The sequence below is a fragment of the Lissotriton helveticus genome, chromosome 3_1 (genome assembly GCF_964261635.1).
Source record: "Lissotriton helveticus chromosome 3_1, aLisHel1.1, whole genome shotgun sequence".
NCBI classification, from domain to species: Eukaryota; Metazoa; Chordata; class Amphibia; order Caudata; family Salamandridae; genus Lissotriton; species Lissotriton helveticus.
In genome coordinates, this window is record NC_136061.1 from 46,204,542 (window position 1) to 46,217,178 (window position 12,637).

The window sequence follows — 12,637 nt, forward strand, 5'->3', positions numbered from 1 at the left end:
GAATAGGAGGAAAGAAGTGAGTAATGCCCTTAAGAAACCTATTTACAATAGGAGACTTGAAAAGAGAAGGCTGATCAGGCAGGCAAAGAAAGGCTGAAATGGCTGAAAGATAGCCTTTAAGGGTGCCCAGAGAAGAGCCCTGCTGGGCCAAAGATAGAATGAAGAGGAGAACCTCTGAAAGAGGGGCAGAAAGGCGATTTACTGCCTTTGCTGAGCACCATGCGTAAACCGTTTTAGGTGAGGGATGCCTAGCTGCCAAGATAACATTACAGACTTCGGGAGGAAGGACAACGGCTGTCAACTGCCGCCGCTCAATCTCCACGCTAGGAAGTGGAGGCTGGACAGGTTCGGGTGGACGGCGTCCCCTGCTGCTGCGACAGAAGATCCTCCCGAAGAGGAGGCAGTCTGATCGGAGGATCGATGGCCATGTTCAAGAGCTCAGGATACTAGACTCTTCGTGCCCAGTCCAGAGCCACAAGAATGACTTGGGCACGGTCAAACTTGATCTTCTTCAGCACTCTGGATAGAAGTGGTATAGGCGGAAAGGCGTAGAGAAGATCACAATTCCACTTGCAACGAAAAGCATTGCCGAGCGAGTGCCGCCTTGGAAATTCCAATGTGCAGAACTGCTGATATTGCGTGTTCTATTCGTTGGCAAACAGATCTTAACAAGGCTCTCCCCACTGCTGAAAGAGACCTTGCACCACATCTGAGTGAAGACGCCATTCGTGATCCATCATGCACCAATAGCTGAGTTTGTCTGCCCTGGCGTTCAGAGAGCCTGCCAGGTGTTGAACCACCAGGGACATGCCCTGATGTTCCAGCCACGTCCAAAAGCAAAGAGCCTTTTGACATAGGGTCCACAACCCCTCCTCGCCCTGTTTGTTGTAGTACAACATGGCGGTGGTGTTGTCCGTGAACACCTGCACTACCCTTCCTCTGGCATAAGGAAGAAATGTCTTCAGTGCAAGACAAATCGCCTGGAGCTCCAGGAGGGTGATATGGATCCCGGACTTCACCGGAGACCAGAAGCCTTATTATCTCCGCCTCTCTCATGTGGTTGCCCCATCCCCTGAGTGACGCATCTGGTTGGGTAAGGGAGAAGGATCTGCCGTTGACTTAATCCTGATCCGCAATCGGAAAGATTCCCCATATGCTGCGCCCATGGGAACTTCAGGTCCCACTGCAGAGCCTGCATATGCCACCTGGCATGATCCACCAGCAGGATGCAGGAGGCCATGAGGCCCAGCAGTCTCAGAACCATTGGTATCATAGCCTGAATATCCCGGACTCGCTGCTCGGGAGGATAAACCAGAAACTGTGCTGTATCCAGAACCACTACGATGAAAAAGGAGCTTCTGAGAGAGAATCATGTGTGACTTCGGCAGGTTGATAGTGAACCCCAGGAAAGTGCAGAAGGTCCGCCGTAGTCTGAAGATGTGAGACCACAGCCCATGGCGAACTTCCTTCAACAGCCAGTCATCGAGATAGGGGAAGACTGGAACCCCTGATCTGCGCAGATAAGCTGCGACCACCGCAATCACTTTCGTGAACATCCGAGGGGCGCTGCTAAGGCCAAAGGGGAGCACATCAAACTGAAAATGCTTGTGGTCTACCGTGAACAGAAGGTTACGCCTGTGGGCTGGCAGGACGGGGATGTGGGAGTAAGCGTCCTGCAAGTCCAATGCTACCATCCAGTCTAGAGGGTCGAGGGCAGACAGGACCTAAGCTAATATCAACATTTTGAACTTCTTCCAGAGGTAGCGGTTGAAGTCCCTGAGATCCAAAATGGGACGCAGGGTCTTTATCCTTCTTGGGTACCAGGAAGTAGTTGGAATAACAACCACGACCTACATCTGGCACAAGGACTCGCTCAATAGCTTCCTTGGCAAAAGAGATGTAACTTCCTGACAGAGAAGGGCCAAGTGATCCTCCGACATGCAATGGAGTGTCCGTGGCAAGGAGGGAAGGGTAGTCTCAAAGGGTAGTTCAACGTGATGCTGTGCCATTGGGAGAGGTGATGGCGGATCCTGCCGCCCACTGGCAAGTGGCCATCAGAGGGCAGGTCCAAAAGGGTAGATTGGACATCCCCAGAGAAGCCAGATGTTCTCAGCCAGGCATAGCGCCTCAGGGCTACCGACATGGAAATTGTCCTACCCAGTGAGTCAGCGGTATTCAGCCCACACCGGATGGTGAACTTTGCTGCGTCTCGAACCTCAGCAACATCGTGGGCGAGCACGGCCCGGACCTCCTCAGGGCACTGTGGCAGCCCTTGCGCAACCGTGTGCCAAATTGAATGGGTGTAACGGCCCAAGAGACATGCGGTGTTCGCCGACCGCAGTCCTAAGCTGGCAGAAAAAAACATGTCCTCCCAAGATGGTCCAGCTTCTTGGATTCCCTATCTTGAAGAGCTGTAGGGAAAGCACTTCCTTTCGAAGATGAGGCTTGGACCACCAAGCTCTCGGGGTAGGGGGTTGGGAGAGGAAAAGTGGGTTGCCAGGTGCCGGGCGGTGGCGTCGGCGATCATCCTATCCACAGGAGCCCCTTGGCTTGGCCCAGGAGCACAGAAGGACGTTAGTGAGGGTCTCATTGAAAGGCAGCGAGGGCTCCGAAGAGGGTGCTGCCGGCTGAAGCAACTCATTCAGGAGGTTAGTCCTGACTGCCACCGTAGGAAGCTCAAGGCCCAAGGCCTCAGCCTCCCTACAAAACACCACATCGTAGGAAGCTCCCTCCTCCATAGCCACGGTAGGGAAAGAAAGCATACCAAGGTCTGGGGAAGTATCGAGACCACTTCAATACCCAACTCCTCTCTCCAGTCTAGCTCTTCAAGCTGGTCTGCGAGAATCTCAACAGACCACTCCCAGTCCTCCACACCCTCCTGTTGTCACCACTCAGGGCGATAAGGAATGCCAGGGAAGAACAACAATATAAAAGTACCCGCCGGTACCGCTGTCCCCCTGCACCGGTCCCTCTCCGAGTCCAAGTCGAGGGGGAGGCCGGGGTCGATGCCAGCCAGGGAGGCACAGGACATCGGAGGTGGTGGGGGCGTTGTCAGAGGAATTGGCACTGGGGAAGGTACTGTGAGGCCGACCGGCAGCGACCCAGATCCAAGCCTGGATCCTTGGGGGCCCTGCGGCGCCGAGGCCGGAGCTGCCGGCATCGAAGGCCTAGGGCCCCCAACCGATCAACGGGCCCGAAGGCACGCCGGCAGAGTCAGGCTGCCCAAAGATGGAATGGAGGGCTTTGTAAAATGCACAAAGCTGGGCAGGGGACGCTCCAGCTCCCAGGAAGGAAGAGAAGCTCGGAGCTGTCCCAGCAGTCTCCGAGGGCAGAGCCGGAGAACGATGACCCTTTGTGCTCTGCGTTGCGTTGGTCGACAGACGGGTTGAAGGCAAAGAGCGACGATGCTTCTTTGCCTTCTTCTTGTGCTTCGACTTACCTGGTCGACGAAGACTTTGATGTCAAATTATGGTGGTGGCTCTGCAACCGGTCCCACAACCTTCCTCTTGACCGGGACCTCGAGCGGCGTGGAGCTGACTGCCATGCCTCCAGAAGCTTTCGGGACCGCTCCCGCAAAGACTTCGGGTTCATGGCTCTATAGTCGGAGCACGATTTTGGGTCGTGTTCGCGCTCCAAGCACCAGAGGCCCACGAGTAGTGGATCCGCAAGAGGCATCAGCTAGTGACAGGAGTCACAAGGCTTGCAGCCAATCCCACGATGGGACATCACTACGTGCACCAAGAGTCAAATGACCCGAAAAAAATGTTGACAAAATCCAAAAAGGTTTTAGTCAAAAAGTGACTACGGCTACCCCTCTCTCTGGATCTGCACTTGGCTGACGCAGAAAAAGAAAGAATTGACGACTGCGCAGGGGTGGCGTCTAAGTAGATACTGCCACGTCATCCCGGCGATCATGACGATGAACGCGGAGTCAACCAACGCCACCTATCAACGGGCAGGGGTACTGCTGAGAAAAAATTCTCCGGATCCAGTCTGATGCCTGGGGGTAATTCAATGGTAAGGAATCTATAACTAATAGCCTCTTTCAGATTAGCATGTCATGAATGTTATCAATAGATTATATTATATATTGGAAATGTTTTAGTTATTTTCAATCTATTAAGTTACACAGGATATGGTACCAGCATAGCAGATATCTGCTATTGCATCATGGATGCCAACACTATGCAACAGCACATTGAAATGCTCTCACCATGTTAGTTCACATCTGGGAGGCGATCAGCTCTGTACAGATGCTACATGACAGCACAGATGTTATCAGCATGCCATATCATGCCAGAGATGCTCACAAGCTTCCATATCATGCTTGAAAATGCACTAAGAATGTTATTGCACACACCAGATAATATCAGCATGTTGTTTTTCCGCAGAAATGCTATCTGCATATTAAACGACAGAACAGATGCTATCACCATAGACATGTGTTCATTATATAAATTCCAAATGTCATTATATTGTTGTATCACACTGGAGAAATTACCAATATAATGCTTGACATTGGAGCATGTCATGAGAGAGATGCTATTGGTTTATTATTGTACACCACTGAGTTAGGGAACTTGTTACACAATAGAATAGATTCTTCGTTATGTGATACCATAAGAAAGAGGTTTTCATCATGTGTCATGCCAGAGATGTCATCATTGTGCTGTCTTACACTATAAGCCGTATCAAACAGTACAACATTTTATTAACATCTGGGGCCCAGATATACAAAGTTTTTACTTCAAAAAAGTGATTGCTGATTTCGGACTGAATTTTTGTTCTTGGAAAGAATGTTGCGATCCGACCTATGTTCTAATAAGTCGGTTTAGACAATTCTAAATCATAATGGGTTGCTATCCAACCTACCTCATCATTGTTCAGGAGGTAGGTCACAAATAGCGACTATGCTTGGATGCCATCACAGGGATGATTGTCTGCACAACTCTATTCCTGTGATCCCATTGAAATAAAGAAAACTTTTAATTCTTAATGCAGTTTGTTTTCCTTAAAAGACACAAGACTGTATTAAAAAAAAATTACGTTTGAGAGTTGGAAGTGGACCACTGTCTACTCCACAACAAACATTTTTTTACATTCTGTCCAACTGTGGAGTCAGTAACTTTTCAATGTTTTGTGACTGGATTTCACTCGCAAACAACTTAACACATATGACAAATCACCTTCAGGAAGGGACACCCTAAACACGCACCTTCCAAATAGCCATTTGTTATGCTTTTCTAAACCAGTTTTGGGATTTGGTGACCTGTCACCAAATAGCAAAAATGGGTTTAGTACATTTGAAAGAATGTCTGTAGTCACACACCCTGTGATTCTGTGAATTGCAGGGTTTTCTCCCGCAAAAAGGATGTGTTCCTGAGGCCCCAGATCTTCACGCCTATCAATAGTATTTTAGGATTGACTGGAGGAGTGTTTTGACTCCATTCTTGCCCTTTGTAGGTGGTGTTCTGTGTGTGACGTATGGACTGGCAGTGGGCGTGGGCATCTCCTTCTTCCAGTATGCTGACATTGGCTCCGGGAGAAACATCTTCATCGTGGGGTTCACCATGTTCATGGCCCTGCTGGTGCCGCGTTGGCTGACCAGCGCGCCGGATTATCTGTCCACAGGTTAGTAACAGGTAATACTTCTTAAAATGAGGTTCAGAAGGGAACCAGGATATGGTGACTGGTACAGAAAACTGAGTGCTATTGAGACATATGAATCTATGATGTACATCTGTGTCCTCACCAGCTGAGTCTGTCTGATGGTTCTCAGAGAGGTCCTGTGATGCTGTGGATGTTGTGCATGGTGGTTGCTGGGATTTGGAAGTAGTACGTGGTGCTCTGCCACCATCATCCCTCATGGATGGAAAGGTTCAGTTGGGGGGTTCGGATGTGAAAACACACAGCTGTAAACCCAATGTGGTATTCACTGAAGTTCTTGTATGATGCTGACAAACGCTGCTACAGCAGTAGTGTGTCATTAACTGAGAATCTGGTATGATGCTGGGAACACTGCTACAGCCACAGTGTGGCATTAATGGAAGAGCTGAAGGGAGCTGGCAAGCACTGCTACAGCCACAGTGTGGCATTAATGGAAGAGCTGAAGGGAGCTGGCAAGCACTGCTACAGCCACCGTGTGGCATTAATCCAGGAGCTGGCATACACTGCTACAGCCACAGTGTCCATCAACCGAGGATCTGGAGGGTGCTGGCAAACACTGCTACAGCCACAGTGTCCATCAACCGAGGATCTGGAGGGAGCTGGCAAACACTGCTACAGCCACTGTGTGGCATTAACTGAAGAGCTGGAGGGAGCTGGCAAACACTGCTACAGCCACTGTGTGGCATTAAAAGAGGATCTGGAGGGAGCTGGCAAACACTGCTACAGCCACAGTGTGGCATTAAATCAGGAGCGGGAAAACACTGCTACAGACTCAGTGTGGTATTAACCGAGGAGCTGGAAAACACTGCTACAGCCTCAGTGTGGTATTAACCGAGGAGCTGGAGGGAAATGGTAAACACTGCTACAGCCACAGTGTGGCATTAACCCAGGAGCAGGAGGGAGCTGGCAAACACTGATACAGCCACAGTGTGGTATAAACCGAGGAGCTGGAAAACACTGCTACAGCCTCAGTGTGGTATTAACCGAGGAGCTGAAGGGAAATGGTAAACACTGCTACAGCCACAGTGTGGCATTAACCGAGGAGCTGGAGGGAGCTGGCAAATACTGCTGCAGCCACAGAGTTGCATTAACTCAGGAGCTGGCAAACACTGCTAAAGCCAAAGTGTGGCATTAGCCCGGGAGTTGGAGGGAGCTGGCAAACACTGCTACAGCCTCAGTGTGGTATTAACCGAGGAGCTAGAGGGAGCTGGTAAACACTGCTACAGCCACAGTGTGGCATTAACCCAGGAGCAGGAGGGAGCTGGCAAACACTGATACAGCTACAGTGTGGTATAAACCGAGGAGCTGGAAAACACTGCTACAGCCTCAGTGTGGTATTAACCGAGGAGCTGGAGGGAAATGGTAAACACTGCTACAGCCACAGTGTGGCATTAACCGAGGAGCAGGAGGGAGCTGGCAAACACTGCTACAGCCACAGTGTGGCATTAACCCCGTAGCTGGAGGGAGCTGGAAACACTGCTACAGCCAAAGTGTGGCATTAAATCAGGAGCGGGAAAACACTGCTACAGCCTCAGTGTGGTATTAACCGAGGAGCTGGAGGGAGCTGGCAAACACTGCTACAGCCACAGTGTGGTATTAACCGAGGAGCAGGAGGGAGCTGGCAAACACTGCTACAGCCACAGTGTGGCATTAACGGAGGAGGGAGCTGGCAAACACTGCTACAGCACAGTGTGGCATTAACCGAGGAGCTGGAGGGAGCTGGCAAACACTGCTACAGCCACAGTGTGGTATTAACCGAGGAGCAGGAGGGAGCTGAGAAATACTGCTACAGCCTTAGTGTGGTATTAACCGAAAAGCTGTCAGGAGCTGGCAAACTCTGCTACAGCCACAGTGAGGCAGCATTAACCCGGTAGCTCGAGGGAGCTGGTAAACACTGCTACAGCCACAGTGTGGCATTAACTGAGGAGCAGGAGGGAGCTGAGAAATACTGCTACAGCCTTAGTGTGGTATTAACCGAGAAGCTGGTAGGAGCTGGCAAACACTGCTATAGCCAGAGTGTGGTGTTAACCCAGGAGTTGGAGGGAGCTGATAGGCACTGCTACAGTCACAGTGTGGCATTAAACCGGGAGCTGGCATACACTGCTACAGCCACAGTGTGGCATTGACTGAGAAATGGCACATACTGCTACAGCCACAGTGTGGCATTAACTCAGGAGCTGGCAAACACTTCTACAGCCACAGTGTGGTAATAACTGAGGAGCAGGAGGGAGCTGGCAAACACTGCTACAGCCACAGTGTGGCATTAACTCTGGAACTGGCCAACACTGCTGCAGCCACAGTGTGGCATTAACTCAGGTGTTGGAGGGAGCTGGCAAATACTGCTACAGCCACAGCGTGGCATTAACTGAGGAGCTGGAGGGAGCTGGCAAACACTGCTACAGCCACAGTGTGGCATTAACCCAGGAGGGAGCTGGCAAACACTGCTACAGCCACAGTGTGGCATTAACCCAGGAGCAGGAGGGAGCTGGCAAACAATGATACAGCCACAGTGTGGTATAAACCGAGGAGCTGGAAAACACTGCTACAGCCTCAGTGTGGTATTAACCGAGGAGCTGGAGGGAAATGGTAAACACTGCTACAGCCACAGTGTGGCATTAACCGAGGAGCAGGAGGGAGCTGGCAAACACTGCTACAGCCACAGTGTGGCATTAACCCAGGAGCAGGAGGGAGCTGGCAAACACTGATACAGCCACAGTGTGGTATAAACCGAGGAGCTGGAAAACACTGCTACAGCCTCAGTGTGGTATTAACCGAGGAGCTGGAGGGAAATGGTAAACACTGCTACAGCCACAGTTTGGCATTAACCGAGGAGCAGGAGGGAGCTGGCAAACACTGCTACAGCCACAGTGTGGCATTAACCGAGGAGCAGGAGGGAGCTGGCAAACACTGCTACAGCCACAGTGTGGCATTAACCGAGGAGCAGGAGGGAGCTGGCAAACACTGCTACAGCCACAGTGTGGTATTAACCGAGGAGCAGGAGGGAGCTGGCAAACACTGCTACAGCCATAGTGTGGTATTAACCGAGGAGCAGGAGGGAGCTGGCAAACACTGCTACAGCCACAGTATGGCATTAACCCGGTAGCTGGAGGGAGCTGACAAACACTACTACAGTCACAGTGATGCATTAACCAAGGAGCCCGAGGGAGCTGGCAAGCACTGCTACAGCCACAGTGTGGCATTAACCCAGGAGCCGGAGGGAGCTGGCAAGCACTGCTACAGCCATAGTGTGGTATTAAATCAGGAGCGGGAAAACACTGATACAGGCACAGTGTGGTATTAACCGAGGAGCTGGAGGGAGCTGGCAAACACTGCTACAGCCACAGTGTGGTATTAACCGAGGAGCAGGAGGGAGCTGGCAAACACTGCTACAGCCACAGTGTGGCATTAACTCTAGAACTGGCCAACACTGCTGCAGCCACAGTGTGGCATTAACTCAGGTGTTGGAGGGAGCTGGAAAATACTGCTACAGCCACAGCATGGCATTAACTGAGGAGCTGGAATGAGCTGGCAAACACATCTACAGCCAGAGGGTGGCATTAACCCGGGAGCTGGCAAACACTGCTACAACCACAGTGTGGCATTAACGGAGGAGGGAGCTGGCAAACACTGCTACAGCACAGTGCGGCATTAACCGAGGAGCTGGAGGGAGCTGGCAAACACTGCTACAGCCACAGTGGGGTAATAACCGAGGAGCAGGAGGGAGCTGAGAAATACTGCTACAGCCTTAGTGTGGTATTAACCGAGAAGCTGGCAAGAGCTGGCAAACACTGCTACAGCCACAGTGAGGCATTAACCCGGTAGCTCGAGGGAGCTGGTAAACACTTCTACAGCCACAGTGTGGCATTAACCCAGGAGCAGGAGGAAGCTGGGAAACACTGCTACGCCCACGTGTGGCATTAACTGAGGAGTTGGAGGGAACTGGAAACACTGCTACAGCCAAAGTGTGGCATTAACCCAGGTGTTGGAGGGAAATGGCAAGTACTGGAGTGGAGTGGAGAAGTGTGGCTCACTGGTTAGAGGAGGCAGACCCGGACGCTGAGATCAGACCCTGGACCAGGGTTCAATTCCCGACGCGGCAGGGTCTTGAGCCCAAAATGTCCACGGACTCGGTAATTCTCGCTTCGGTGCCTACTCGAATCACAGGTTCACACTCTGCAACTCTGGGCAATAGCTTGCTTAATCTCCACTACGGCCCCCCGCGGCGGGATGCCTGGCTTTCACCTTGGGGATACCCAGTAGGGGCTATCTCACAGGGAAAAACCAGGACGGGTTCCCAATGCAAAGCGCTTTGAGACCTGGCGGTGATATTGCGCTATATAAAAACCCATCCATCCATCCATCCATCCATCCATACTGCTACAGCCACAGTGTTGCATTACCTGATGAGCTGGAGGGAGCTGGCTAGCACTACTACAGCACAGTGTGGCATTAACTGAGGAGCTGGAGGGAGCTGGGAAATACTGCTACAGCCTTAGTGTGGTATTAACCGAGAAGCTGGTAGGAGCTGGCAAACACTGCTATAGCCAGAGTGTGGTGTTAACCCAGGAGCGGGAAAACAAGACTATAGCCATAGTTGTAAACAAAAGGGTTCAGGCAGATCAGGTCGATTACCCCTTTTCAAGGTTTGCCCGGCGTTAGCCGCTTCTCACCCAACTCACGATTATCAAATAAAAAGGCAGGCGCTGGAGACTGGAAGGCAGGAAACAGGAGTTTATTTCCGACGGAGCAGAACACATCAGATCAGACAACGAGGTATCGTTTCGAGATGCTCTAACCGCATCTCTGAGGCCTGGCCTCTTATACACATGTTTATGGCTTTATTACATTTATGCCATCCGTGGTATTGCTTTGAAGTTCACAAAGGCATCTTTGGAATCCCCGGTTCAGGCCCGTTCTCACACATATCTACAGTAGAGGTCCCCACCCAAATCACAGCATGATGGCTATCGCGCAGCTGGACATTCCGCTGGGAACAGGAATGTGGGCGATCGGTCGGATCTAGGGGGGTGAAGGCATTGATTAATCCCCGCTCCTTTGATGTGGGGCGAGGTCCTACTGTAGGGGGCAATAAACTGCATCTGCTGAGCTAAGTGATGGCCTGGGGTCAGGCCGGACAATCGGGCAGGGAGGAAGAGGTTATCAAAAGGGCCTGTTCTATGAATGAGATGAAAGAGTGAGGGGGGTTCAGCACGGGATGTGGCTCGGAGGCAGGGTCGCGCTGGAGGTGCGTTTATGACCCAAGCAGGAGAGACCGGGGGTTGTCGGGGATGCTTGCGAGGCTGGGAAGTGAGGGGGAGAGAGAGACGCTGGCTATCGGGAGTGGGCAGAGAGGCCATGGCAATCAAAATGGTTGCTGCTTACGCGCACGTATGGATCTGAAAAGGACAAGATGGCGCCGATAATGTTTATGCCACAATCCAGATTTTAACAGTCCTCCCTTTTCAACATATCTAGCCAGCTTGTCAATTTATGTCTATCCCCATTATATTACGTATTTCGATATCATACAAAGCGTTCATACGTTCAGTGTCGAGATTCGGAGTCTTAGGGCACATGCAGTTAGCGATGAGTGAGCACAAAGGTGGCAAGCATTGAATACCTAGGCAGCACCCACACAGTACCACGACCGGTATCAATATAAATGTAAACAACCTCCATCCCCAGTCCTTCAAAGTAACCCAAAACCAGCTCCCAAGCGACCATCCTTCTTGCTCCTGGTGAACCTCTGAGGAAAGTCTGTGGAGGTGCTCGATTGCTTTGTAGACTGAGGGCGAGTTATCTGGCACGTAGGTGCAACAGCTGGATCCGATGATGCGGCATGCTCCTCCACGGTCAGCTAGAACCACATCTAGAACAAGGCGGTTCTGAAGAGCCACCAGGCGGACTGCCTGAAGCTCGGCTGTATTGTTAGTGAGGATGCCAGCCGTGATGTTCATGGTCGTTTCTACTGCCTGAGTCAGGTGTCGGATGGCGCTGCTGTTTGCCATTGGGCCCCACAGAGGAACAAGTCCCTTCACTGCATCCAGGAACTGTGCTCCGGTGGAGTCGGCTTGTTCAATGTCTCTTGCGCGCTTCTGCCGGTGATGGTTTGCTGGGGCCACGTACGTTGGAGGGAGAACGAAGGCGATGTAGCAAGAACCCCCCCAACTTTTTGGAAGCCAAGTGTAAGCTTTGGTGCCACAAACAATGTACATATTCGGAGAAGCAACAAAGGAGGGGGGATCAATTGAGTCCAATGTTCTGGTGATGTGGCAGGAACTGCGACCCACCAGCTGCGTTCCCAGGCCTTCGAGGCACACGAGGCCTGTGACATTGATAACAGACAGAGCCACAGTCAGAGTGGCAGCAGTTCGTTTCCGTAGGTAGGAGAAGGTGGGTCTGGCTGGATTATGGAACACCTGCATTTCAACTCGTTCCTTGGCAGGGATGTCCATATGGAAGGAGGAACCAGAGGTCAAAGGACAAAAGGGAGCAGATGTCCTCCCGGTTTTGTTCAGCCAGAACCCATGGTAGAAGTGTGACACTGTTTGACCAGAAGTGGCGTTGTCCTTGTAGCTCTCTTGCAAGAGAATCAACCAGGCATGGCAGGAGCCATGAACTGAGAACGGGGAAGGGATGAAAGGGATGGAGTGTCCGGTGGCATGCGGGAGCAACCCGCAGATCCAGCAGTTGTTGGCGTTGGCGGCAAGGTTGTGTTGGTGCAACAGTTGCACGAAGGAATTGTTCCAGAACTCCTTACGCCTTTCTCGGAGCTGAGGCGAAAGGGAGATCAGGTGATGCTCTTTCACAGTGGTTGGCTGTGCAGTGGTCAGCAACATCTGATGAGCGGGTGCGCTCTCTTCCACGATCCAGAAGGAAGTCATGAGGAGGAGGCAAAAGAGGAGGACAATGAAAAGGGCAATTGTCTTCGATTTGTGTATACTGTCAGTCTTTGGGTTCCGGTAGTGGG

At 51.6% G+C, this 12,637-nt stretch overlaps 1 protein-coding gene across 1 annotated transcript in view; it reads left to right on the forward strand.

Annotated features, from left to right (window-relative positions):
- Positions 1–12,637, forward strand: part of SLC23A3 (solute carrier family 23 member 3) — a 264,087-nt gene that overhangs the window by 224,527 nt on the left and 26,923 nt on the right. The window contains exon 10 of the mRNA XM_078683500.1: positions 5,464–5,631. Within this exon, the coding sequence (XP_078539626.1) occupies positions 5,464–5,631 (168 nt within the window). The remainder of the gene's footprint in view (positions 1–5,463; positions 5,632–12,637) is intronic.